The sequence below is a fragment of the Panthera pardus genome, unplaced genomic scaffold (genome assembly GCF_024362965.1).
Source record: "Panthera pardus isolate Hobbes unplaced genomic scaffold, ASM2436296v1 HiC_scaffold_7, whole genome shotgun sequence".
NCBI classification, from domain to species: Eukaryota; Metazoa; Chordata; class Mammalia; order Carnivora; family Felidae; genus Panthera; species Panthera pardus.
In genome coordinates this window covers 45,684,794-45,709,015 of record NW_026527002.1, presented here as the reverse complement: position 1 = coordinate 45,709,015, position 24,222 = coordinate 45,684,794, and the positions used below count along the sequence as shown (strand labels likewise).

At 37.9% G+C, this 24,222-nt stretch overlaps 2 protein-coding genes across 2 annotated transcripts; one reads left to right on the top strand and one right to left on the bottom strand.

Annotated features, from left to right (window-relative positions):
• Positions 1-1,205: 1,205 nt before the first annotated feature.
• POLR2K (RNA polymerase II, I and III subunit K) lies at positions 1,206-4,026 on the bottom strand. Its single transcript, XM_019467991.2, has 4 exons — positions 3,897-4,026; positions 3,241-3,308; positions 2,239-2,331; positions 1,206-1,412 (listed from the first exon to the last, which is right to left on the bottom strand). Exons 2-4 carry the CDS (start codon positions 3,299-3,301, stop codon positions 1,390-1,392), a joined length of 177 nt encoding a protein of 58 aa, XP_019323536.1. The 5' UTR covers positions 3,302-3,308; positions 3,897-4,026; the 3' UTR covers positions 1,206-1,389.
• A 3,867-nt stretch (positions 4,027-7,893) lies between these two features.
• On the top strand, positions 7,894-23,039 carry FBXO43 (F-box protein 43). The gene is given in 8 exon segments (XM_053896162.1): positions 7,894-8,288; positions 8,388-8,675; positions 8,878-8,916; positions 8,918-8,946; positions 13,623-15,093; positions 17,887-17,989; positions 22,040-22,243; positions 22,347-23,039. Coding segments are annotated over 8 exon segments (2,778 nt in total). The 3' UTR covers positions 22,596-23,039.
• The last annotated feature ends 1,183 nt before the right edge of the window (positions 23,040-24,222 follow it).

Here is a 24,222-nt window from a genome sequence, read left to right as displayed (position 1 = left end):
TAAAAAACAGTTAACAGCAACATTATCCAAAGTGCTGGGAGTTTTTTAGGGGACTGTCGTATCATATTTATTGGGACTCTTTTATCTAAAAGAGACAAGGTCAAGGAACATAGCAGAATTACAAAATTATGAAAGTCATGGCTAAAGAAAACCTAGACCTAGGAAGCACTCTTTAAAAATTTCAGCATGGTAGTACTTTGTAAGACCTAGGAAGCACTCTTTAAAAATTTCAGCATGGTAGTACTTTGTATAGCACATAATAAATTTACAGAACTTAATATTCAAAGACGGTGGTAGAAACACAGGGGTTTTTTTTAAATGGCATGGTGAATATTTTGAATTTCAGAGACACACATAGCTATTAGTGAAGGTGGAATGTATCTACTCTTTGCAATGAATATCAGAGGACATTCCATAATGATGGAATCCTGAAACAGATGGAGTATCTGATTATCCATATCCCTAAGATCAAGGCAAAAGTTTTAAACATCCAACCACAGTTCAGTGTAAACTAGTCCCTTTTTTAATATCCTGAAAGCAGAATTTTTTACCTTAATGACTGCACCTCGGAAACTACACCTGCCTTAATAGTCTGCCTCATCCACTTTACTTAGGGTTGACTTTGCCTTACAGAAACCACCACTGAAGTTTCTTTTCCCTCACCCAAGATTTAAAAAATAGTTAAGCATTTTATCAGAAGGCCTATACCAAGTAACAAATGAAAAATATAACTCAAAATAATGCATGCATTATGTGTGTGACAGTAAGTACACTGGTATACTCAATACAAAATGATGCTGGAGGGTTTACAAATTTGATGTAAAACAGTAGTTTCCAAGGAACTTACTTAATCAGACCTTCACAGGGCCCTGGTAAACTTCATTCTCAACAAGGCCCCTACAAGATTCTAGGTCTTGATTAAAAGTGTGATTTAGGGAAGCACTTTTAACTTTCCCTATGTGTCAGATTACACATACAAAAAAAGTGAATTAGGGGTGCCCAGGTGGCCGAAACAGTCGAGTGTTGCACTTGGGCTCAGGTCATGATCTCACGGTTCTTGAGTTTGAGACCCACATCAGGCTTGCTGCTGTCAGTGCACAGATCCAAGAACCTGCTTCAGATATGCTGTCCCCCTCTCTCTGCCCCTCCCTTGCTCGTACTCTCTCAAAAATAAACATTAAAAAAAAAAAGGAAATTATAAATAATGTAATTGAACAAAGAATTTTTCTTTATAGACATTATTAATAGATGCCTAAATACAAGATGAATTTTAAAACGAAATCATGTGTATGTAGTTGTATTCATAAAGATAAATACACTCATCAAAAGCTATACAACATTAACAGCAAGTCCAAGTACAAATGAAGATAATCCTCTGAATTCCATGTTTCATCGAGCATCAAAAACCACCACTGTATTAAACTGAGTTAAGGACAAAACACATATTTAAAAATTATATGAAAGATTAACACTTCCAAGTCACTTTCTATTTGCTAGTTATGTGATCTAAAATGCAAAAAAGAGAGATTAAATAAATAAACTTAAAAAAAAAAGGGGGAGTGCCTAACTGGTTAAGCTGGAACAGCATGTGATGCTTAATCTCAGGTTGTGAGTTCGAGGCCCACGTTGGGTGTAGAGATTAAATAAATAACTTTAATAAAATAAAATGCACAAAAGAACAGAACTCACTATTTACTATAACAACTAGAAAAGAACTACAAAAAAAGATTTCAATTTTCATTAGTCCCCTTTCCATGATACAAAAGATCAATGCACCAAAAAACACTAAAGCAATGTTGGCAAGGTAACTTACTGGTTTTAAAAATGTTGTATTTGTAGTTACCACGTAACAATGTACTCTCAGTCTTATGGCCAATTTGTAAGCCTCGCTTTTTCCATAAGGTAGCATTCATATACAGTATTTGTATTTCTCTTTGTATAATTTAGTTTGTCCATGAACTGAAACTCAAAAATGAGTGTAAGTAAAATAAGTTAAATATAGAAGCCTGAAAAATAGACTTATGAGATCCAAAATCTACTAGTATATAGATATTTAGTATATGCATCTGAATTAATTATTATGAAAATAAAAATGATTATGAAAATCCTAATCATGCTTTTTTTCTTGGTAAGTAGACCAAAAATTATTACCATTTACCAGAAATTAGTCTTTGACTAGCAACCCAAGCATTATTCTTCACTTCCATCTACTTCATATTTAACAAGTTAAAAGGATACATCTTTTAGTCCTTTTCTTGTACATTATTCTGTATCCACATTCTCTGCATCTGATTGGATCCCTGGATTTTATTTCATTTTCTGTGTGACATTCTAAAAAAGAAAGCATGTTTATTCAATGTCTAGAGGAAAAATATTACAGACAAGCAAATTATCTTAACTGTATTTTTCACCCAAAGCACTAAAATGTACTCAATCTCAAGAGTATGGTGCTATGGCCATGTTAAAAAGGAAACTACAGGCCCCAAATGGCCTCACTTGGGTTGAGGCCCCAAATCAGTAAACCAAGACCTAACACCTAACCTAACTGCAGTTTCAGCCCTGCAGAAACACAACCTTTGACCAGTCAATATGGGAATTTCCTTGTCAGCGCTAGGAAATTTACTGATTTTTCCATTCCTCTTAGAAGGGTGACCTTACCTTAAACACAGGATTCTTCGCTAATAATTTTCATTTCTCCACTCCTCTCTACCTTTAAAAACCTTTCCTTTTCTGTAACCCTTTGGAGGTCTCATCTACTTGCTAGACAGGATGCTGCCAGATTCATGAATGGATTAATAAAGCCTATTACATCTTTAAAATGTACTCAGTTGTTGAGGGTTGATGGGGGGTGGGAGGGAGGGGAGGGTGGGGGATGGGTATTGAGGAGGGCACCTTTTGGGATGAGCACTGGGTGTTGTATGGAAACCAATTTGACAATAAATTTCATATATTGAAAAAATAAATAAAAAGAAAAAGAAAAAATAAAAAAAATAAAAAAAAATAAAATGTACTCAGTTGAACTTTTGTTATTTAACAACCAACATATTAAGGAGGAAAGAAAAAAGAGTAGTGGGCGCTGCACTTTTTCTTGGTGAGTAAATGAACTCTTAATGAGAGGTTTTCTTAGGGTTGCTGGTGTTCTGCTTTGTAACTTTAAAGACTCGTTTAAGACTAAGTGTAATGTAATTATTTCAAAACTGAAGTAAAACACTCCCACTTTATGTATGTAAGTGCCCTTACCTCCGCAGATATATATCATTGGCTGCTGCTTTGGGGGTTGAACGTCCTTCTGAGTATCCATTGATAGTCTGAAATCAAATCACAGACTCAAATATTGAGTATCTCAAAGGGGCTCCTTGCAAATCCAACCATACCTCATTTTTTCTCAGGGAAATCTAAAAAAGTCCCAATTCCTAACCTGTACTTTTTCAAACTGTATAGGTAGAGCTAAAGGACGAAACAAAAACACAATGTATTGCGCGCTTACCCCCAAACCGGACACGATAACATTTTACACATGTTATTTCATTATAATCTTTACAACAATCCTAGGAGGTATTGCCCTTACTTTTCAGATGAAGAAACCCAGCCTTGTAAGTTAATTTGCGCAGGATTATTCAGCTACTAAAAGGCAGGGGCACTGGGATCTGACTGCAAAGCTCGTGTTCCACTTAACACAAGTCTTGTTTTTCCAAACTTTAGCAGAAAGCAAAAAACTATATGCCTCAATAGGAAAACATGCGAACAGAAGTTAAGAGTAACTCCCAAAAGCCAAACTAAACTGAACGAAACCAAAGTACTAACACCATTCACTCCTCAATCTCCAGCTTCTCCCGATTTCCATACTGGGCCTTTTTAACCTTGAGGGTCTTTCCAGTTTCAACCCAAATACCCACCTCTAAATCCCAACCAGCCAATTCCCTACGCACGTAACGCGGCGAAACTTCGCACTCCGAGCTTTAACCAGATTACGGCTCGTCGCTGTGTCTCAACCAACTTCCGGCGCTGGCATATGATGCATGGAGTCTCCGCCCCTTCCGCCCCAGGCGTGGCCGAGAACCCGGATTGCACACAGGCGGCAAAGTTTGAACTTTTGTGTTAGTTTCTGCGGCTTTCTTGTTTCGCCCCAGTTCATTTCGTTTTTAAGGAAAGCAAAGCATTCCAATAGTTCCTGAAATCGGAGGAAGTCTGTTTCTCCAAGGAAGTCAGTAGAAAGTAACACTTTTCCAGGAGGGCTGAGGGTTAAAAGAAAGTGCCAAGTGCCCCTGGAATCCTAGGTTAGCCGTTACTAAGAGGTACACAAGGGCAACAACTCCCATCACTGATTTTCACGTAGAAAAGCGCTTTTCAAATTACGTTTTTTCCAGTGGATTGATACCCGTGCTGGACCAGTGAAGCAGCTGCCCCCTATCTTTCGCATAATTTCATTTTTGCTTTTCGAAACTTTCATAGGCTCTTGTCATGACCCACTCCTTTTACTCATTTTAAAGCAAAGGTGGGTATGAGGGCAGCTACACCAACTAATTCTACCTAAAACTAAAGGATATTGGTAGCAGTAACTATTTACTGACCTTCCTTCCATCTCATGTATTCCTCCCTAGATGAAACAAACGATCTGCTCAGTGGAGGTGTGTTTTTTGAGAGATCAAAATATCATGGGATTAATATCAGTTTGGTTCACAACATTTACATTCGTTTGCTTCTTTCATAGCAGACGTTTTATATCAGAAGGAGGAAGAAAATGAAGTAACTAAAATCTAGGGGATAATCAGTTGTTAATAACGATTATAGTTCAGCAGAGAAACAGGTTAATATCTTTGATTTTTTTTGTCTTTGATTTGTTATTAAGCAGAATATACTGCTTTCCAGTCTTCCATCCAGCAACTTGAGAACTTTGAGCTTCACCTTTTGCTTTGAGGAGTTCCAACTGGTTACACCTCTACAGACCAGCTTAAGGGATACAACTACTTCATATTCCCAGTCTTCCTGGCTGCCAGTTTTTTAATTTCCAGGAAAACAATGGATTTTCCTGCTTCTTCCTTCACAGACAGGCTGACATACAGCATAAATATTTTGATCATTAGCTCTCTTACAAAATATCTCTCCTCTCAACCAAAGAGAAGAAGGTAATTCAATACAACAGTCAAAATAGGCTTTACTACAAGAATTATTAAATAAAACTATTGTTATCATAAGAGAAAGATAATGGAGCGATCCAGAAAGTTTAACAAATCATTGCAAACTTTCCTGGATTCTGACTCTCCTGTTGAGGTATCAAGATGATTCTGGCACATAACACAGTCTATGGAGATCAGAATGGATCAACACATGTAGAACACAAATGGGTCTTGGGACCCTATGGAAGGGTAGATTAATTACAAGTGGTGTCAAGGAAATCCAGAATTTCAACAAGAGTCCATGTAGATGCTAGTTCTCACTCCAACACCCTTTTTCCAATTAGCAGGAACTGATAGTTTTAGGATCAGTAGGGAGCGTGGTCAGTGGAAGCTATATCATTGGTAACAACTAACTTTTCTTGAGCACTTATATGCGCCAGATACCGCTGTACTGCCTTCTCCCAATGAGGGTGGATGTCTTGTTATCTTGGATACTAGTGCTTTTAACTCCTTGTAATATGGTTATGAAGATGCAAGTTGCTATATTCCTCCTGAATCTCTGTTTTTCATTTTCTTTGATCTTATTCTTTTAAATATACCTGCATAGCTTGAATGTCTTGGTGATTGGAAAAGTCTTTCATTATGTTTTGCTGGATAGTCCCCAAAAGAAGAATTAGATCTTGTGGGAAATAGATGGGTTTAGACTACTGAGGTAAGAAATGGGATGACATCCAATCCAGAAAGGGAAACAAAAAGGCCAAGGACTGTGGTGGGTAAAGAATAGGAAAATGTGAGTGACTTATATTTGGGGTATGTGAGTAAAGTCAGGACAAGCTACATGTAACTTGATTCCTTTTTGCACTTTTGGTGGCAGGGGGAGGTAAAGATTATTCTTTGAATGATAGAAGGGAGTTATATACTTTTCTTCTCTTCAGTCATAATATCTGAAAAAAATAAACTAGAGAAAGAAAAGGGCAGCGTTTAATTGGTGTTTGGGACTGTGTGAATTTTTAAAACCATAGGCAAGATTCCCTGCCCTGTTTACATTAAAGTAGGAGTGGGGAGCAGACATTAAACAAGATAAGTAAATAATATGGTATTTTAGAAGGTGATAAACTACATGGAGAAAATTCAGCAGAGGATTGCAAATGTTGTGTGGAGAAAGGCAAAATGGCTGTCATAGAGATTTGTTTGAAGAGCTAGAGAGAGGACTATTCACTCTACCTGGGTGTATGGGGGCAGCTTCAGAGAGGTGCTATCTTGAAGCATATGTAATTCATCAATTCCTTATCTTAAGTCCTACAGGTACCTCAAACAACAACCTCATACTAAAATTTTTTTTAATGTTTGTTTATTTTTGAGAGAGAGAGACAGAGTGCAAACAGGGGAGGGGCAGAGAGAGGGGGAGACACAGAATTCGAAGCAGGCTCCAGGCTCTGAGCTATTGGCACAGAGCCCGACACAAGGCTCAAACCCATGAACTGTGAAATCATGACCTGAGCTGAAGTCGGATGCTTAACACCAACTAAGCTACCGAGGTCCCCTAACCACATACTAAATTCAATTTATTTTCTTCTAAACCTGTTCTCTGTGCTCCCCCCACCCCATGCAGTTGATTCTGCTAACTGAATATGCTGAATTCAGGTTCTTCAGGCCCACTGGCTTCCAGAGTAATGTAGTAGCTTCCTAAGTGGTCTCTTTGCAACCACCCTCACTTCTTTTCCTTCTGTTCTCCACTCTGCCATGGGAGTGATCTTTCTAAAATGCTCTGCATGGCCTAGAGGATAAACTTCTCTTAAATGCATCCAAAATTCTCTATGACTTGGCTTCTTCCCCTTCTCAAGAATTTTCTTCGGTCTTTCCTCAAATTAGTCTTAGTTTCTAGCTATAACAAACTATAGTTTTCCCAACTGTTTCAATTTTCCTGCTCTTGTACATTTTGTTTTGAGATTGCAATCACCTGTTGTCTGACTTTTAAATTGCCACTTGTGCTTCAAAATCCATCCCAAAGTCATGGTCTTTATAAAGTTAGTTCCACCCCCCTCTTCTTCCTTAGGGTTAGTTGGTCCTCTTTCCTTAGTACTACTACTGTTCCTCCCTTACAGCACTTGTGAACCCCTTAAGGCCAGTGACTGTGGTGTACTCATCTTTGCTTTCCCAGTACCTAGCCCAGTGATTGGCACATAGAGCAGAGCTTAATAGGTGTTAGTGAGTTTGACTTTGGATATGTTCCATTTTGGATGGCTAAAGGGCATCCAGATACAGAAATGTCCAGTTGGAGGAGAGTGGTGGTAGCTGCTATTACGGGCTTAAAAGTAATGGGTGAAACTCTGCATGAGAATTATGTAAGCACATAATGGTAAAGCCCCCCCTCCCCCCCCCCCCCATAAAATGCTGAGGTAGGATGCCTCATGTAGGGAAAAGACAGAGGGGAAAACAGCCAGATAAAGGAGACTAGTATGAAGCTGCCAAGAGCAGAAGGATGGAGCCTGGCATAGAATAGGTGCCCAATGAGTAATATAAAACATCCCGTCCAGCATAATCAAGCATAATCCCATATAGATACTGTAAAGTCATACCGTTCCGACCTCATCCTGTGTATATCTATATCCTGTGTGTATCTATACTTCTAAAAGGCGTCATTTGGTTTGTAACCTGCTTTTTATACCTGATTATCTCGGAAACATTGTCAAGCAAACATTCACCTACATTATGTTTATTGGCATCTCGCTGCAGGACCTAGTAGCTTGGATACACAATGCTTCCCAAAGTGAGAATGGGGAGAGACAGAGCCCATGAAGTTAGAAAGCCCGGCTGCGCTTGTGGTGGGGGTGGAAGGGTGGGAAAAGGACGAGACTCCTCTGGGAGAAGCCGGACCAGAGCCTGCGGATCGCTGGGCGGCCGGCGGGGGCGTCGCGGAGCTGGAGGAAGGGGCGGCGCGGGGCGAGGCGGGGCGGCGCGGCGGCGCGTAGCGGTTACTCAGGGCGGGCAGTTCAAACTGAAGGAGGGAATCTCGGCGGCCCCACGCGAACGTGGCGTGGGGGTTGCCATAGCCGGGCATCCCTGGGGGCGAGGCGGCGGCTCCTGCCTGACGCACCCAGCGGCGGCTGCCTGTCTCCCCTCCCGCCTGGCCCCGCGGCCCGGTCGGTGCGGGCGCGCCTCGGTCTCCAGGTGGGCGGGAGTGGGGGGCTCAGGTGTGTGCCCGCTAGCGGGCGTCTGGTCGTCCGCCGGCCCGGGGCCCACTTTGCTTTCTAGGTGCTGGGACTAGAGAGGGGCCCCTAAGCCGGCCTCTTGCCCGCTCGCTCCGCTCCTGGTGACGCCCACCCGCCCTCGGCCTCTCGGTGGCGTTCTGGGCCCTGAGCCGTGGCGGCGGAACCGAGGCGACCCCGGGCCGCCGCCAGCCTGGCCTTGGGAAGGTCGGGGAGGGACGAGCGGGGCCAAAGGACGCCCTGGTGAGACCGTTAACCACCCACCCGCCGACAGCACCTTGGGGAAGTCAATGACAGCGCTGCGGCTTACACTGCATTTTCAAAAACCCGATTTTGGGAAGATTCCTCAGTTCCGAGACTAGCTGGAGAAAACAAGGATATTGAAATTACTATTATTTGGAAAGCTGGAGGAAATTCGAAGTGATTTAGGCCTTTTCATATGTTAGAAATAATCCCTGCAGCATGTGCTTTACGTACCTTTCCGATTTTAGCAGTCACGTGCTGCTGCACGTTTCTCTTTAAGTGGTATTACTTTGGCATGAATTTTAAAGGCAGAGTGAAAGATTTTCTTGTTTGGAAGCCCTCATAACTGACATCTAAGAGCTCAAGATTTACTGATGGTAAGATTTTCCAATTTAACAAATGAAGAAAATTTGTTTTTTATATAGTTAAGTAGTAAGTATTTCATTCTCTAACAAGTGTTCTTAAAAATTGAATTATAATTGACATACAATATTAGTGTCAGGTGTACAACACAATGATTCTATATTTTTATATATTACAAAGTGATCACCTTGATAGGTCTATTATCTGTCATTATAAAAAGTTGCTACAGCATTATTCACTATATTCCCTATGGCATATATTACAGTCCCATGACTTATTTTACAACTAGAAGTTTGTACCTCTTTTTTAAAATTTTTTTTAATTTTTTAAAATTTACATCCAAATTGGTTAGCATATAGTGCCAAAATGATTTCAGGAGTAGATTCCTTAGTGCCTCTTACCCATTTAGCCCATCCCCCCTCCCACAACCCCTCCAGCAACCCTCAGTTTGTTCTCCATATTTATGAGTCTCTTCTGTTTTGTCCCCTCCCTGTTTTTATATTATTTTTGTTTCCCTTCCCTTATGTTCATCTGTTGCGTCTCTTAAAGTCCTCATATGAGTGAAATCATATGATTTTTGTCTTTCTCTGACTAATTTCGCTTAACATAATACCCTCCAGTTCCATCCACGTAGTTGCAAATGGCAAGATTTCATTCTTTTTGATTGCCGAGTAGTACTCCATTGTATATATACCACATCTTTATCCATTCACCCATCAGTGGGCATTTGGGCTCTTTCCATACTTTGGCTATTGTTGATAGTGCTGCTATAAACATGGGGGTGCCTGTGTCCCTTCGAAACAGCACACCTGTATCCCCTGGATAAATGCCTAGTAGTGCAACTGCTGGCTCGTAGGGTAGTTCTAGTTTTAGTTTTTTGAGGAACCTCCATACTGTTTGACAGAGTGGCTGCACCAGCTTGCATTGCCACCAACAATAGAAAAGAGATCCTCTTTCTCTGCATCCTCGCCAACATCTGTTGTTGCCTGAGTTGTTAATGTTAGCCATTCCGACAGGTGGAAGGTGGTTTTGATTTGTATTGCCCTGATGATGAGTGATGTTGAGCATTTTTTCATGTGTCGGTTACCGATCTGGATGTCTTCTTTGGAGAAGTGTCTATTCAAGTCTTTTGCCCATTTCTTCACTGGATTATTTGTTTTTTTGGGTGTTGAGTTTGATAAATTCTTTATAGATTTTGGATACTAACCCTTTATCTGACATATCATTTGCAAATATCTTCTCCCATTCTGTCAGTTGCCTTTTGGTTTTGCTGATTGTTTCCTTTGCTGTGCAGAAGCTTTTTATTTTGATGAGGTCCCATCAAAATAAATTTTGCTTTTGTTTCCCTTGCCTCCGGAAACATGTTGAGTAAGAAGTTGCTGTCACCAAGATCAAAGAGTTTTTTGCCTGCTTTCTCCTTGAGGATTTTGATGGCTTCCTGTCTTACATTTAGGTCTTTCATCCATTTTGAGTTTATTTTTGTGTCTGGTGTAAGAAAGTGGTCCAGGTTCATTCTTCTGCATGTCACTGTAGAAGTTTGTACCTCTTAATCCCCTTCACATATTTAGACCACCCCCTACCCTCATCGCCTCTGGCAACCACAAGTTTGTTCTCTATGAGTCTGTTTCTGTTTTGTTTGTTAATTTGTTTTGTTTCTTAGATTCCACATATAAGTGAAATCATATGGTATTTGTTTTTGTCTGACTTATTCTTCTTAGCATAATACCCTATGAGTCCTTCCATGTTGTCACAAATGGCAAGAGTTTTTTTTTTATGGCAGAGTAATATTTTATTGCATATATGTACCTTATTTTTATTAGTTCATCTATTGATGGACGCTTAGGTTGCTTTCATATCTTGGCTATTGTAAATAATGCTGCAATGAGCATGGGGTGCATACATCTTTTCAAATTAGTGTTTTCATTTTCTTTGGATAAATATCCAGAAGTGGAATTACTAGATTGTTTGATAGTTCTATCTTTAATTTTTAAGGAACCTCCATACTGTTTTCCATAGTAGCTGAACCAATTTGCATTCCCACCAACAGTTCATGAAGGTTCCCTTTTCTCCCCATCCTTGCCAATTTTTTCTTTCTTGAGAGCACTGTAGAGATACATGTTCTCAACATTCAGGAATCTGGTTTTTAAAAATGAGTATCAAGGAGGGGTGCCTCCGTGGCTCAGTTGGTTAAGATTCTGACTCTTGAGTTTGGCTCAGGTCATAATCTCACGGATCGTCATGAGATCGAGCCCTGCATTGGGCTCTGTGCTGACAGCACAGAACCTGCTTGGGATTCTCTCCCTCCCTTTCTCTGCCTGTTCCCTGCTGGCTCACTTTCTTTCTCTCTCTCTGTCTCTCTGTCTCTCTGTCTCTCTCTCTCTCTCTCTCTCTCACACTTTCTCTCAAAATAAATAAATAAGCTTTAACAATTTTTTAAACATGAGTATTAAGGAGGCTCATTTGATTAATCAGTGAACTGTTGAGTCGGTAAAATTAAATATGTCAATGGGAATTTCATAATTCTACATGTGTCTGTTTAAAAGATTTAAAAATTAAGTTTTGGGGCGCCTGGGTGGCTCAGTCGGTTAAGCGTCCAACTTTGGCTCGGGTCGTGATCTCACGGTCTGAGAGTTCGAGCCCCGTGTCGGGCTCTGTGCTAACAGCTCAGAGCCTGGAGCCTGCTTCAGATTCTGTGTCTCCCTCTCTCTCTGCCCCTCCCCTGTTCATGCTCTGTCTCTCTCTATCTCAAAAATAAAAAATAAACGTTAAAAAAAAATTTAAAAAAAAGAGTTTAAAAATTAAGTTTTGAACAGCCAAGTTTTGCTTAAGACCAACATCTTGGGAAAATGGAAAGATGAGCATGATGACAGCAGAGAAAAGCACATTGGAGGCAACTTCGAATGTATAGATGAACAGAAGAAATTAGATTTATATATATATATATATGTGTTTGTATCAAGTGGCCTATGGTTGGTGGGGGGAGAGGATGATATCTGCATCCCCATTTTGTTTCTAACAATTTGCCTCGGTTTCCCAGATTCTAGCACTGTGAGACACCTAGTGGTGACGTCGAATTGTTACATTTGCTCTTTTTAGAAGGATTTCGCGACCTAATTTTAACTTAATAGAATGATTCTCAGGGGGAAATATTCATGGGTAGAGGTGTAATTTGGAAGCTCATTATATGTCATTAACTTAATATTTTGTTTGAAAATATAATACAAATTATAGAAAGCAAAGTTTGATGATCTTGGCTGGTAAGCACGAACAGAAGATAGCAGCCATTCTCATAATCTGAGGGGATCTAGATGGGAAGAGAACATGTATCAAATTTACCAAAATTGAATGTAAGTTTAAAAGGTTGAAAAACACATAGATACTTTGCCCAGTAATAATCTTCCAGTGATCATTTTACCATAAAGAAACTGTTTTGTTTTGTGGTTGGAGTAGTGATTTGTTGTTTTTAAAAACTCATTCACTTGTATACTTAACTGGTGTAACCTAGGCATAAATATATTCCTTTCCCATTGTAGTCAACTAAAATTTTTCTTCCTAGGATCTTTTAATAGAGAAAAACCATGCATTTGGTCTGGAGAAAACTTTAAAAGAATGACAGTTTTCTTAGTGTCCTTTGAATAATCAGGAAAAATACCAGAAACTGTGACGATTTTCTTCCCTTAGTGCCCTCTGGGTTAAGATTTGAGTTTCTAAAAAGGAGGAATGTGATAATACTGTTTAAAAAGGTTAAGGAGTAAAGTATTTCCTTGTGTTGTTTCTTACAAATATAATTACTGAGTAACTTATTAAGTAATTTACTTGAATTCTGTGCTCGCAATTTCAAGAATATTATAAGGGGTGCGTTTCCCATAAATAGTTGTCTGTTATCTGTGAAATCAGGCCTGCAAGTGGATGTTATGTCTCAAAATATTTACAAAATGACACATGAATAAGCATAACATGCCAAGTTTGTAATGGCCCTATGTCTGTGTGGCACGGGTTCATTTTAGTTAGCTCAAGAAGAATGTATTAGTAATTTATCAATAAGCCAGGGAGTCTTTTCAAAGTAATAAGTCTGGAAATTCAGACGTTGAGAGCAGTCATGGGGACTGGATTTCTGTGACAGGCCTATGTTACAAGTATGAATAACATTATCCTGGAGTTGCTTAGGCAGATTGCAGTTAAATCTAGTGGCAGTACTCATTTGACACCTTTCCAGAGACGTGTTTAAAAATTAGCATATAGTTTGTTTAAGCAGCTTTACTTATAACCCAGAATTTTGAAGGGAAATATCCAACTGACTAGATACAGGCCAAGAGAAATAGCTAAAATATTAAAACTATAATTATGCACATCAATGTTGTTAATATCATAAGGTTATCTAAAAATGATGCCGTCAGATTTTTTTTCTCAAGTGTAGTTCAAGAAAATATTTGTGCATGGTGCTTAGACTAAGCTTATCAAGTAATCTGTGAATATGTATAACCCAAAAGTTTTGGTTTTTAGGATGTTAAAAGTTGGCTTAAGTAAGATACACTTGAGTATATATTAGAGTAGATTTGTTTTTTAAAGTAACTTTTTTTTATTGCCATAGCATTTTCTATTATTATCTATAGTCCTAACAAATGTATTTTGGTGTAAGCTGCCAAACTCCTCATTTCAAAGGAAGAATAAAATTTGTTTTCCTCTGTAGAAACAGAGCTTTTGAAGATGTCAGAGAGACATTTAGGTCAGACTTGCCCTGGAGCAGAAAATGAGGTGGACTCTCCTGTCAATTTCACGTATTCCAGCTTCAGAGGCTACTGTTCCACATCTTCATTTCAAGACAGTGGCTACAATGAGTTGTTACAGCCTTGCAACAATGAGAATACAGGTAAAGAATTTTTTGGAAAGAAAGGAAAAGGCCCACCATTAATCCATGAACATACTGAAACTTCAGATCTGGGCTTGACTCATCCTTTAGAATCTCCAACTCAAAAAAAGAGAGGTGTCTTTTCTAGGAAGGAAAAGGAGAAAAGCCCCGAACTTTGTGAAACTCCTAAACTCAGTGGGAAAAAATTTTTGCAGCGCAGAAGGTTGGACATATCTTTCTCTCTTCTAACAGGGGACTTTGAATCACAAAATAGTTCTCTAGAAAGTAGTATGAACCAAGTCCTCAACTTAGAAAAAAATATTCCAAGCCATGTTTCAGGTCTTCCACGGCAAAACAGTTTTAGTCCTTTAGTTACTAGTACTTTGAAGACAGAAGAAGCAACCTCTAGCAGTCAAAAATTGAGACTTAATTTTTCTCAACAGAAGACTTCCACAGTTGATGATTCCAAAGATGACTGTAGCCTGTTTGAAGTTGAATGTCTATCTCCGATTCAGGGCAATAGTTTTAGAGACTCTATCACATATGACCTTAGTGATAGCAGTCTGTTTGTTAATGATGAGAATACATATCCCAAACCTCTGGGCTCCTCTGTTAGTGCAACAACTTGTGGGACAGATGAGGACATACGTGTGACTCCAATAAGTAATCTTGTAGCAAACATTAAATTTAATGCAAGTCAAAGGCTCTCCCCTTCAACTAAAGTGAGGGGCAATATTTCAACACCTGAAGACAGTGGTTTTAACTCACTTTGCTTGGAAAAATCAGAAGATTCCCTCTCTGACCAGGAGGGTTCTTTTCAAGAACTTCAGAAACATAAGGGAACTGTCAGAGTGGAGAGTACCATAAAAAAGTCAAGGCATCTTAGAAGGCTGAGAAGATTGTCCACCCTGGAGGAGCATGGCTCACAATCTGAGACAGAAGGGGAAAAGCAGACTGACCACTCTGACTCTAAAACAACACCAGCAGCTGCCTCAGACCACTCAGAGAGTCAGCTGAGCAGTGACACTAAGATGTTAAGCTTTAAGAATTTATCAAAGACCCCAGCCTTGCAGTTAGTGCACGAGCTCTTCATGAGAAACAAAAGAAAAAGATTCCAGCAGAATGGTGCACATGAATTCTTAGAAGAAAGGGATGGGGGGCAAATAGCCGTGCTACAGTGTGTACTTACAGGACTGATTGGCAAGAAAATGGGTATAGAGAAACTGGACGTCTTAACAGAATTAAAATATAGAAATTTAAAGCATATTCTTGCTATGGTTTTAGATTCCTTGACTGCAGAAAGCCTATTCAGGTAAGAAATTTTTTTTTTTTTCTGAAATAAAACTTCCTTCTTATCACTTTTTTTTTTTTTAATTGGAAAGCTTTTCTATGAGTTGAACAGTTGTCCTGTTTTTTATTTGTTTTATTATCTCTCTCTTTGGTTGTCTCACACTTTATCAAAGGTGGTTTAGTGAACTTCCCTAAAGTTACTATATTACTAGAGCTTAGTAACATAGGTTCTTTCTGTTAAAATCCTGTTTCAGGGGCGCCTGGGTGGCTCAGTCAGTTAAGCATCTGGCTTCGGCTCAGGTCATGATCTCACAGTCCGTGAGTTTGAGCCCCGCGTCAGGCTCTGTGCTGACAGCTCAGAGCCTGGAGCCTGCTTCAGATTCTGTGTCTCCCTCTCTCTGACCCTCCCCTTTTCATTCTCTGTCTCTCTCTGTCTCAAAAATAAATAAACATTAAAAAAAAATTTTTAAATCCTGTTTCAGATGCGTCAATATAGTCTTCTGGGTAAGGTTCATGGCACTGTCATTTGGGAAGAGAGTTTCTAAAAGTCGAACTTTAAATTTTCAAGACTGGCAAGCTTTATTCCATGAAAGTTATTTGATGATTTAATAGTCCATATCCTGTTGTCAGATTGCAAATTGGATTAATGTTAGGACACTTGGTCAGAAATATTGTAAAATGTTATGTTGACTAAGAAAGGGCAACATACAAAGGATACCATTTAGTTATTGAATCTAAGTTCTAGAATACAAAATGACGGTTAGCTTTCATTTTAGGGCTTAGTTTTTCTAGAGACCAAGGGAATACGGATTAGTTCATTTTCATTGCCAACGGTGCCATGGAAGGTAATTGCTTTTGAAAATTTCAAGGAATTAGAAACAAGAATTTGTGCTAACAGAAATTTCAGTATGTTAAATGCTGCTACATAATTAAAGAGAAACAGACATTTAGGATTATTAAGGGTGGGAACTAGGGTTACAAAGACTAAAGTGAGACTGTGTTCATACTGGTAATTTTGGGGAGTTGCAGGACTATCAGAAGATGAGACCCTTGGGAATGCCATGGCCAGAAGGAGGGAAGCCTTGTGGAACGGGACTTCTGCAAGTGGCAGTTGGGGGAGGACATGTGGGAGAGTTTGTAAATTTGTTTTTCCATAGGGATATGTCAAAAGTTTGGTTCATAGAATCCTTGCTGTTTTTATGGCCACTACCTCTATTTGAAACCTTCTTCACCTTTCCTCCACAAATTAATTGTAGGCTATTGTAGAAAATCATAGAATTTCATAGATGGAAGTCTAGTCATTAAACATCTAGTCTAGTCACATATTTTTCAGATGAGGAAACTGAGTTCCAGAGAAGTTAAGTGATCTGCCAGCAGTCATTCAAGGACATAGGAATATATCTAGGTCTATAACTGAGCCCTCTGATTTCTAATCCAATAGTGTCCCACAAACTCACATTAAGGTTTAAGGCCTTTCTAAATAGACTTGATTAGGAACGTACTTGGTGTAACCCAAGTAGGATAATAAACAGATTAGTGCACCTGTATATATGTGCCTTTAAAAAAATGTTCAAATGGGATAGTTGTTTAATAAAATCAAAGGGATGGCTGAAATACAGGAATTTTATTTTTATATGCTGGAGTATTTGGATATAGATGAGTTAAAAATTGAGTAATACTTTTGGGTGCTCATTTGTGGGAGTAGTTGATATTCAATCATATTTTAATAATTACCTCTTCTCCCCACGCCTTCAGATTTATAGTATTTGTACTGTAGAATGCATGTATAATGTTAGTAGTGTTTATTCTTGGTAATGTGAGAGATTATGGTCAGTTGAAATAACTGGCAAATATCCAATTATATAGTTCATTTCTTCCCCATTAATAGGTGTCTATCTGCCTTTCTCTCTCCTTAATCTGATATAAGACCCACGTATTGGCTTGGGGAGAGGCAAGGCAACTGAAGTGGCCATGACAATTGGGAAGTACGCCAGCTTAACAACTCAAGTACTTATTACCTCTGTAACAACAAGGGACTTTTTTTTTTTTTTTTTTTTTTTTAGCTGTCTGGTCTTACTCCCTTTGAGTGATTTAAGTTAGAGTAGTAAAAAAAGAGCAGAGTAACACTTGAAAGATTATTTTTCTTTAATAATTAGTATAGCCAAAGTTATTGACAAATAGGCAATCACTGGATGTAAGTCGGGGTTTTTTTTCTTTAGCTGCTTCATTCTCATAAACTTTGGTTTATAAAATAGAAACTTTGGAGTGCTAGCCATCATAATAATCGTTATTTGGCACCTACTACTTCTAATGAATTGTTGATAGTTCTTACATTTGTTTAATCAACAATGATAGATTTGCTAAGTTTAATCAACAATGGTAGATTTCCTCCTATAGATTTAATAGGAGAAACAGATAAAAAACCTCTTGGACTGTATAGGTGATAATCATTTTCTGCATGTTGTGTTCTAATTTTTTTATTGTTGGGTCACATTTGAAGTTAAATCCTCTTAATCATTCTCTCAGTGGGCTCATATTGGTCTTATACGAAACTATGTTTTTCTGTTAACCATTTATAAGATAATTTATTGATATAATGCTGGCATATATTTAATGTTTTAATAGGAATTCTTTCATATGGTGAAATAATATGAAACAACAATGTAGATCAAATCATATTTTTAATGTAAATATTTAGGTTTAAATTTATTGTCCAGAATCTTTTTAAGTTTTTCTTATTGCCATTGGCAAAAAAAAAAAAAAAAAGTTAATTTTGTGGAATATATACAATATAAAACTGACCTTTATGTTATAGTGTTTGGAAAGTAAGCAGAAATTGGCGTGAAATTATTGTTCAAGATAAAAACGCAAATCGGAGGAGGAAATTTTACATCTCACAACTGAAAACAGATTCTGAGGTAACGTATATAATACTTTTCTCAAATGGATTTGTAAAAATAATAATCTCATATTGCTGGACAGCCCAATTTGGTTTTCCTGCTATCTTTTAACTTTTTCCATTTACCAAACATTCACTCACGAATGTTTTACTTTTCCCCAACTCCATTTCCTTCCAGTCCATAAGTGGAGTAGATAACCTAACATCAAGAGCGTCTTGTGGGATTATGTTGTTTGGGTGTGTGTGCAGTGTTTGAATACTGGTGCTATGCTGGGTCTTATTCATAATTGGATATCCTTATAGCATTTTCTATTTAGCCTTTTGAGTGGCTATTATTGTGCCAATTGCTCAGATTACAATTGTGAACCTTTTTGAAATGATCTCTGCTCTCTTGGAGCTCATGCCCTGTGAGTGTTACAAGTAAACAGGTGATTACAATACAGGTGTGTTAGAGGAAGGCCAGAATTAGTTCTACTGGAACATTAAAAAAACATTTTTTTTTAACGCTTATTTATTTTTGAGAGACAAAGCACGAGCAAGGGAGGGGCAGAGAGAAGGAGACACAGAATTTGAAGCAGGCTCCAGGCTTTGAGCTGTCAGCACAGAGCCCGACGTGGGGCTCAAACCCATGAACCATGAAATCATGACCTGAGCAGAAGTCCTACGCCCAACTGACTGAGCCACCCAGGCGCCCCTCTGTTAGAACATTTAAACGGAGTATTTGATGCTTGAGAATCAACAGAAGGCTTTTCAGAAAAAGTGCAACTCAACTGAGACCTGAAGGACCAATGAGTGGTTAGCCAGGTGAAGACAGGGAAGAGTGTTTCAGCTGAGAGTTTAGCATCCAGGAAGGCCTGGAGGTGAGTCAGCATGGCAGATTAGGACTGGTAAAGTATCATAAGCTTGTATTTTCTTGAAGATTTGAGGACCAGCTTTGAGGGTACAGGAAAAGTCCTGTAGAAGCTGACTAATTTTTCCTGTGGACACAACTTTATGTAATGCATCTAATGACTCTGGCACCCATATGTATTATATACACAACTTTTAACCTTTTCCTACCCATCATTACTGACAGAAACTGTGAGTTCATGCTCTTATTCTTGTTCTAGTAAAAAGTATTTAATAAATTATTATTTCATTAGGTAACGTGAATAATGTAAATTTCTAATTTGACAAAACACAATACTTGAGATGAAGCATGGTACAAACAGATATAAACACCTAGACACAGATTGGTGGGTTTCTCATTGCAATGAAATACTAGGGACTGAGTTAACTGAAACATTGACTTTCTATTTGACTTTGAAGAAAAGTTTTACTTTCTTGCCTGTGATATTGCCTTACAACTTATTCACAGCCCCTGGCTACTTACTGCTGCCTTCTGATCCTGGGAGCTTATAATAGTGAAATTATTAATTGCCTTCTTCTTATCTTATTAGAGTGCTGCTTTATATGCTGAGGACCTACTTAAAAAAACAGTTTTTAAGCAAACACCTACTAATATTAACCTGTTAGCTCCATTTACATTGTACATCCTACAGGGAAAGAGACCTGCTTGTGTTTGGCAACACTTCAGGTAATTCTAGATAAAATATTCTGTCTTTATATCCTGGCCACCACTTTTCTTTTCTAACTTTGTTTCTCAAAAGACTATACTTTTTTTTCCTTACTTGAACTTTTTTCTTATTTTCGTTTGCTTTTTAATTTTTTTTTTCAGAGTAAAACAAGTACATGGTCTAAAAAGTCCAATTGGACTGTGAGGCTTAGGACAAAACACATTCTCCTGCCTATCCCTTCTCACTCTTGATTCTTGCGCCCAAGTCACTTACCTCCAACTCTTCAGTTGTTCCTCCTGAGATTTACCTCCACATTTCTAAATAGCACACCTTTACTGCTATTTCTTGACTTTTTAGAGAGAGTGTTTGTTCTCTAACTTCTCACCGCCACTACCACTACCTACCCACCCACCTGTCCCTCTGAATTCCTTTCTCCTGTCTCACCATTGTAACCACACCATCATGTGGGAGTCGGTCAGAATTAGGTGCTGACATGATGAAGAATGTGTTGAGATTATTATGAGTTATTGACAGCTGTAACATGCAGTACACTATGAATACACCTTTTTTCCTATATAACTTTTTTTTTCCAGAGTTAATAATTGCCCAGTTACTTTCTTTTGTTTTGCTTAGTGTTTCTCTATACAGATCCCTGATTCATCTCCTATTATCCACCAGAACTGGAAATCTCCTCTGTGTAAGTCCAAACAAATCAGGTATTCTTCCTGTTCCTTCTTGTCCCTAGAAACATTCTTCCCGGTGCACTTTGCACTCCTGTTCTGATATGGACTAGTTGCTTTCCACTTGAGCTATCCTAATGTGTATCGTTAACCCAGAAAGAAACATTGTAAAACAAAGTTGTTTAATGGTTTTCCTCATACTTGTGTAATATCTCTGAAAGCTCCTTATGTGTGAAAATTGGAAGGCACACACCAGCTGTGTGTATTAAGATCACAATTCTATCTCTTTGCTTTGCAGCCATAAGAATGAGCATAAGAATTGGGATACCACACCTTTTCCATTGCATTTCTTAGTTTGCTGTATTCTTCGCTGTTCTTTTATAATCATGGAAATGAACAACCACATGGTGACTTCACTCTCACATTTAAATATTTTCTGGCAACATGATGTGACTATGTTTGAAAAATTTTGGCATTCACCAACATGTGCCTTTGTTTACTGCTTTGCCTCCTTTTGTTCCGAGATGGCAGCACACATTTTAACTCGAGGAGGACAGGAGTTACACTGTTTTATTCACTTGGTACCTTTAGGAGTTCTAGAAATATTTATTAAATCAATGAATGTTTAATCTGTGGCTGAAATGTGTTTCAACAATGTATCTCTCTTCATTTTTTTAAATTTACGCACATTGTGTTTACCAACTGCATCAAAATTTGTCAGAATTTTGGTGTGCTCTAGTGTTGTGTGCTTGTGGCCTAGGCTGCAAATTATTTATACAAATGTACTATAAAGAGATGCATCAAGTCCTTGAAAAAGTTCAGTTGTATTCATTTTAATTTCAGAAAATGAATATTTATCCTTCACACTTATGTATATGTTGTTAAACTTAATCACGGAATTTTTCATGATCAGCTAACCTTATTTCCTATACTTATCCTACTATAATTTCTCATATTTTCACTCTTCTCACTGTTAGGAGCCAATTGTGAGAAAGGGAGAAGAAACACAATTTTAGTTAGACACACGAGGAGCTTCACATTGTATTTTGATAATTGGTTAAGAATGCCAATTATCAACCTTAACAAAATAGAAGCCTTATTGAAAATATTTCTTGGCTGAATATTGAAGTAATATGGAAATCCGGTTCAGATAAGAGGTACCTTTTTTCCTCCCTGTTTAAAATGTAAGTGTAAAAATGACTCCAGTATTTACATGTAAAAACTAGCCAAGCGAATGGGATTTCATGGTCTAACCAGGCCCATTATTTTTCTGATGTGTGGCTAAGGTAAGAAACCTTCAGAGAATTCCATGATATCCCGTGGCAAACTTGAAAAAGATTCACCTCTTCGTAAACCTTGGCTTAAAACAAGGGTTGGCAAACGCCAGTCTGTGGGCCAAATCCTGTCCGTCACTTCTGCTTCTAAAGTCAGTTGCATTGGAACATAGCCTTGCTCTTTCATTTACATATCTCTACAGCTGCTTTTGCTAAAATGGCAGTTGAGTAGCTGTGACTATCTGGCCTGCAAAATGTAAAATATATACCATCTGGCCCTTTTCAGGAAAAGTTTGCCAACCCATGCCTTAAAGAGAAAAATAACCAATCTTGCAAACTTAAAGCTAACATTTATTGTTTTAATTTTGTTCATTTATATTTCTTTGACATTTAAATGTTAGATGAGAGAGAAAAAATTTTCCAAAAGGGAAAGCTTAGGGAGAAAATTCTTGTGGAATTTAGTGTGAAACCACTTTCAACATTTAAATACATGTGCATCAGAAAACTGTTCTGGAACTTTTGATATTACCGTATTGACCCCTCTTATCTTTTGCCGCAGGGGGCTCTATTAAATGTTGAGGACGCTGCCACTAGGCTCCATCTTTTAAACCGATCAGCTTTAAGATCTGTACAAGCTCAGGCTAGGATGCCAGGTTTTCAGAAAGAACAAGTTTCAACACGTTCTCCTTGGGGAGAAGTTTTAACACCTATAGCAAGCTCTTCTGTTACTCACTTAAGTAGTAAACAGGAAGAATATGTTAAGGTGAGTATTTATCATAAATTATTAGAAATAAATACTCAGAGTTTGACATAAAGTGTTTCTCTATATGAAACTGGAAGATTTAGTGTGTATGCTTTCACTGCAGGTTGCCAAAACACTTTTTATTGATGAAGCATTAAAACCTTGCCCGAGGTGCCAATCCCCTGCTAAGTACCAGCCATATAAGAAAAGGGGACTCTGTAGCCGCACAGCCTGTGGTTTTGACTTTTGTGTGTTATGTTTGTGTGCTTATCATGGGTCTGAAGAGTGTAGCAGAGGAGCAGCAAAGCCAAGAAATAGAAAAGATGCTCTTCCAGGAAGTGCCCAGAGTAAGCGGAATTTAAAACGCCTTTAAAGAGACTTTAAATATAAAAGAAGCATTCCCTCTAAACAACGTTTTGTCTGACTTAAAATTATGAATATTTTGAAAGTATGCAAATTTTCCCATTAATGACAGATGATGATTTATTTCCTATTTTGTATATATCATAATCCATGTCTGTTTTCTTTAAAGTATTTTACTGTGTCATATTTACCCATTTTAATAACAGTGTTTTTAAATAAAGAATTTTTAATGTTATCATATGTATGTATTTAACTGTTTCACATAACCTTTAAAAATTGTGCCTTTCATCACTATGTGTTGAAATGTTCTTCGATCACTTTTTAAAAATAGTTTTCCAAATAATATTACAAATTTTGAACTTGAGACAGATGGCCTTATAGATTTGGAAAATGAGTATCTGAAATGAAATATAAATAAAATGTTTTCAGAAGTTCTATTGAATTTACTCAATAATTTCAATCTTTCAATTTAGTGTCATATTTGAGCAGACTTCTGGTTAAAGAAAATTTACTTCATATTGATTTCTAAGAAGACGTGAAAAGTAAATTATTAGACATGTGATTATTCACAATGAGAATCTTAGTAAAGTCATGCATTTCACATAAGTATTTTCTAAAATTCCAGAACTATAAGGGTGCCTGGGTAGCTCAGTCGGTTAAGCGTCCAACTCTTGACTTTGGCTTAGGTCATGATCTCACAGTTCGGGTCGTGAGTTTAAGCCCCACATCGGGCCCTGAGCTTGACAGCATGGATCCTGCCTGGGATTCTGTCTCCCTGTCTCTGTCCCTCCCCTGCTTGCTCTCTATCTCTCCAAGTAAATAAAAATAAACGTAAAAATTCCAGAACTATAATCACAGATTCCACTTGTTTTATCTAGGCTGGGTATCAGTATTGTGACAAATTCGGACTAGTTGGACAAGATTGGGTTTTTTTAATAATCAGATTTACTAAATTGTTTATAATGTACCTCTTTCCAAAAATGGTTTGAGGTGGGATGTTCCATTTGTAGAATAGCAACAAGAAAGAGGTAAGTTCTGTTGTTGAACAAATTACTAAAACGAGGGGAAAATTTGAGTATAGTGTCACAGTTTCTTTGTCTTTAGGTAACTGATGTGTGTATATGTCTGTGTACACACTCTACACAGAGATGTAAAATGTAGCTCTTCTTACGCATTATTTTAATAAGACGATTTTAAAGTGTAAATTAGAAAGAGAGATATTTGCAAAAATCTGTTCTAAATTTTAATTTGTTGTTTAACTCACTAAAAAAATTAACTTCTAAATATTAAATTTTATCTATAACCCTTCTAATTCCACAAAGAATGTTTGGAGGCTAAATATAAATATAAGTAAATTGTCACTTGTCTTTAATAAGTTACACAGTCCATGAATTTTATATCACATTTTCTGACTGATGTGAATCGAGTTTAGTTTTCAGTGTCTATGTAATTTCCTGAGATATCTTCCACATCAGGATCAATATACTTATTAACATCATTTAATTAACCTCATTGAATTTTCTTTGTGTTTAGGAAACTTATTCCCAGTCTTGATTCTTTTAATAAAAGATGACTCTGATTTAATCTTTGACCTCTCTTTCTGTGGCTCAGATCGAATCTTATCTTCTGTCATATGA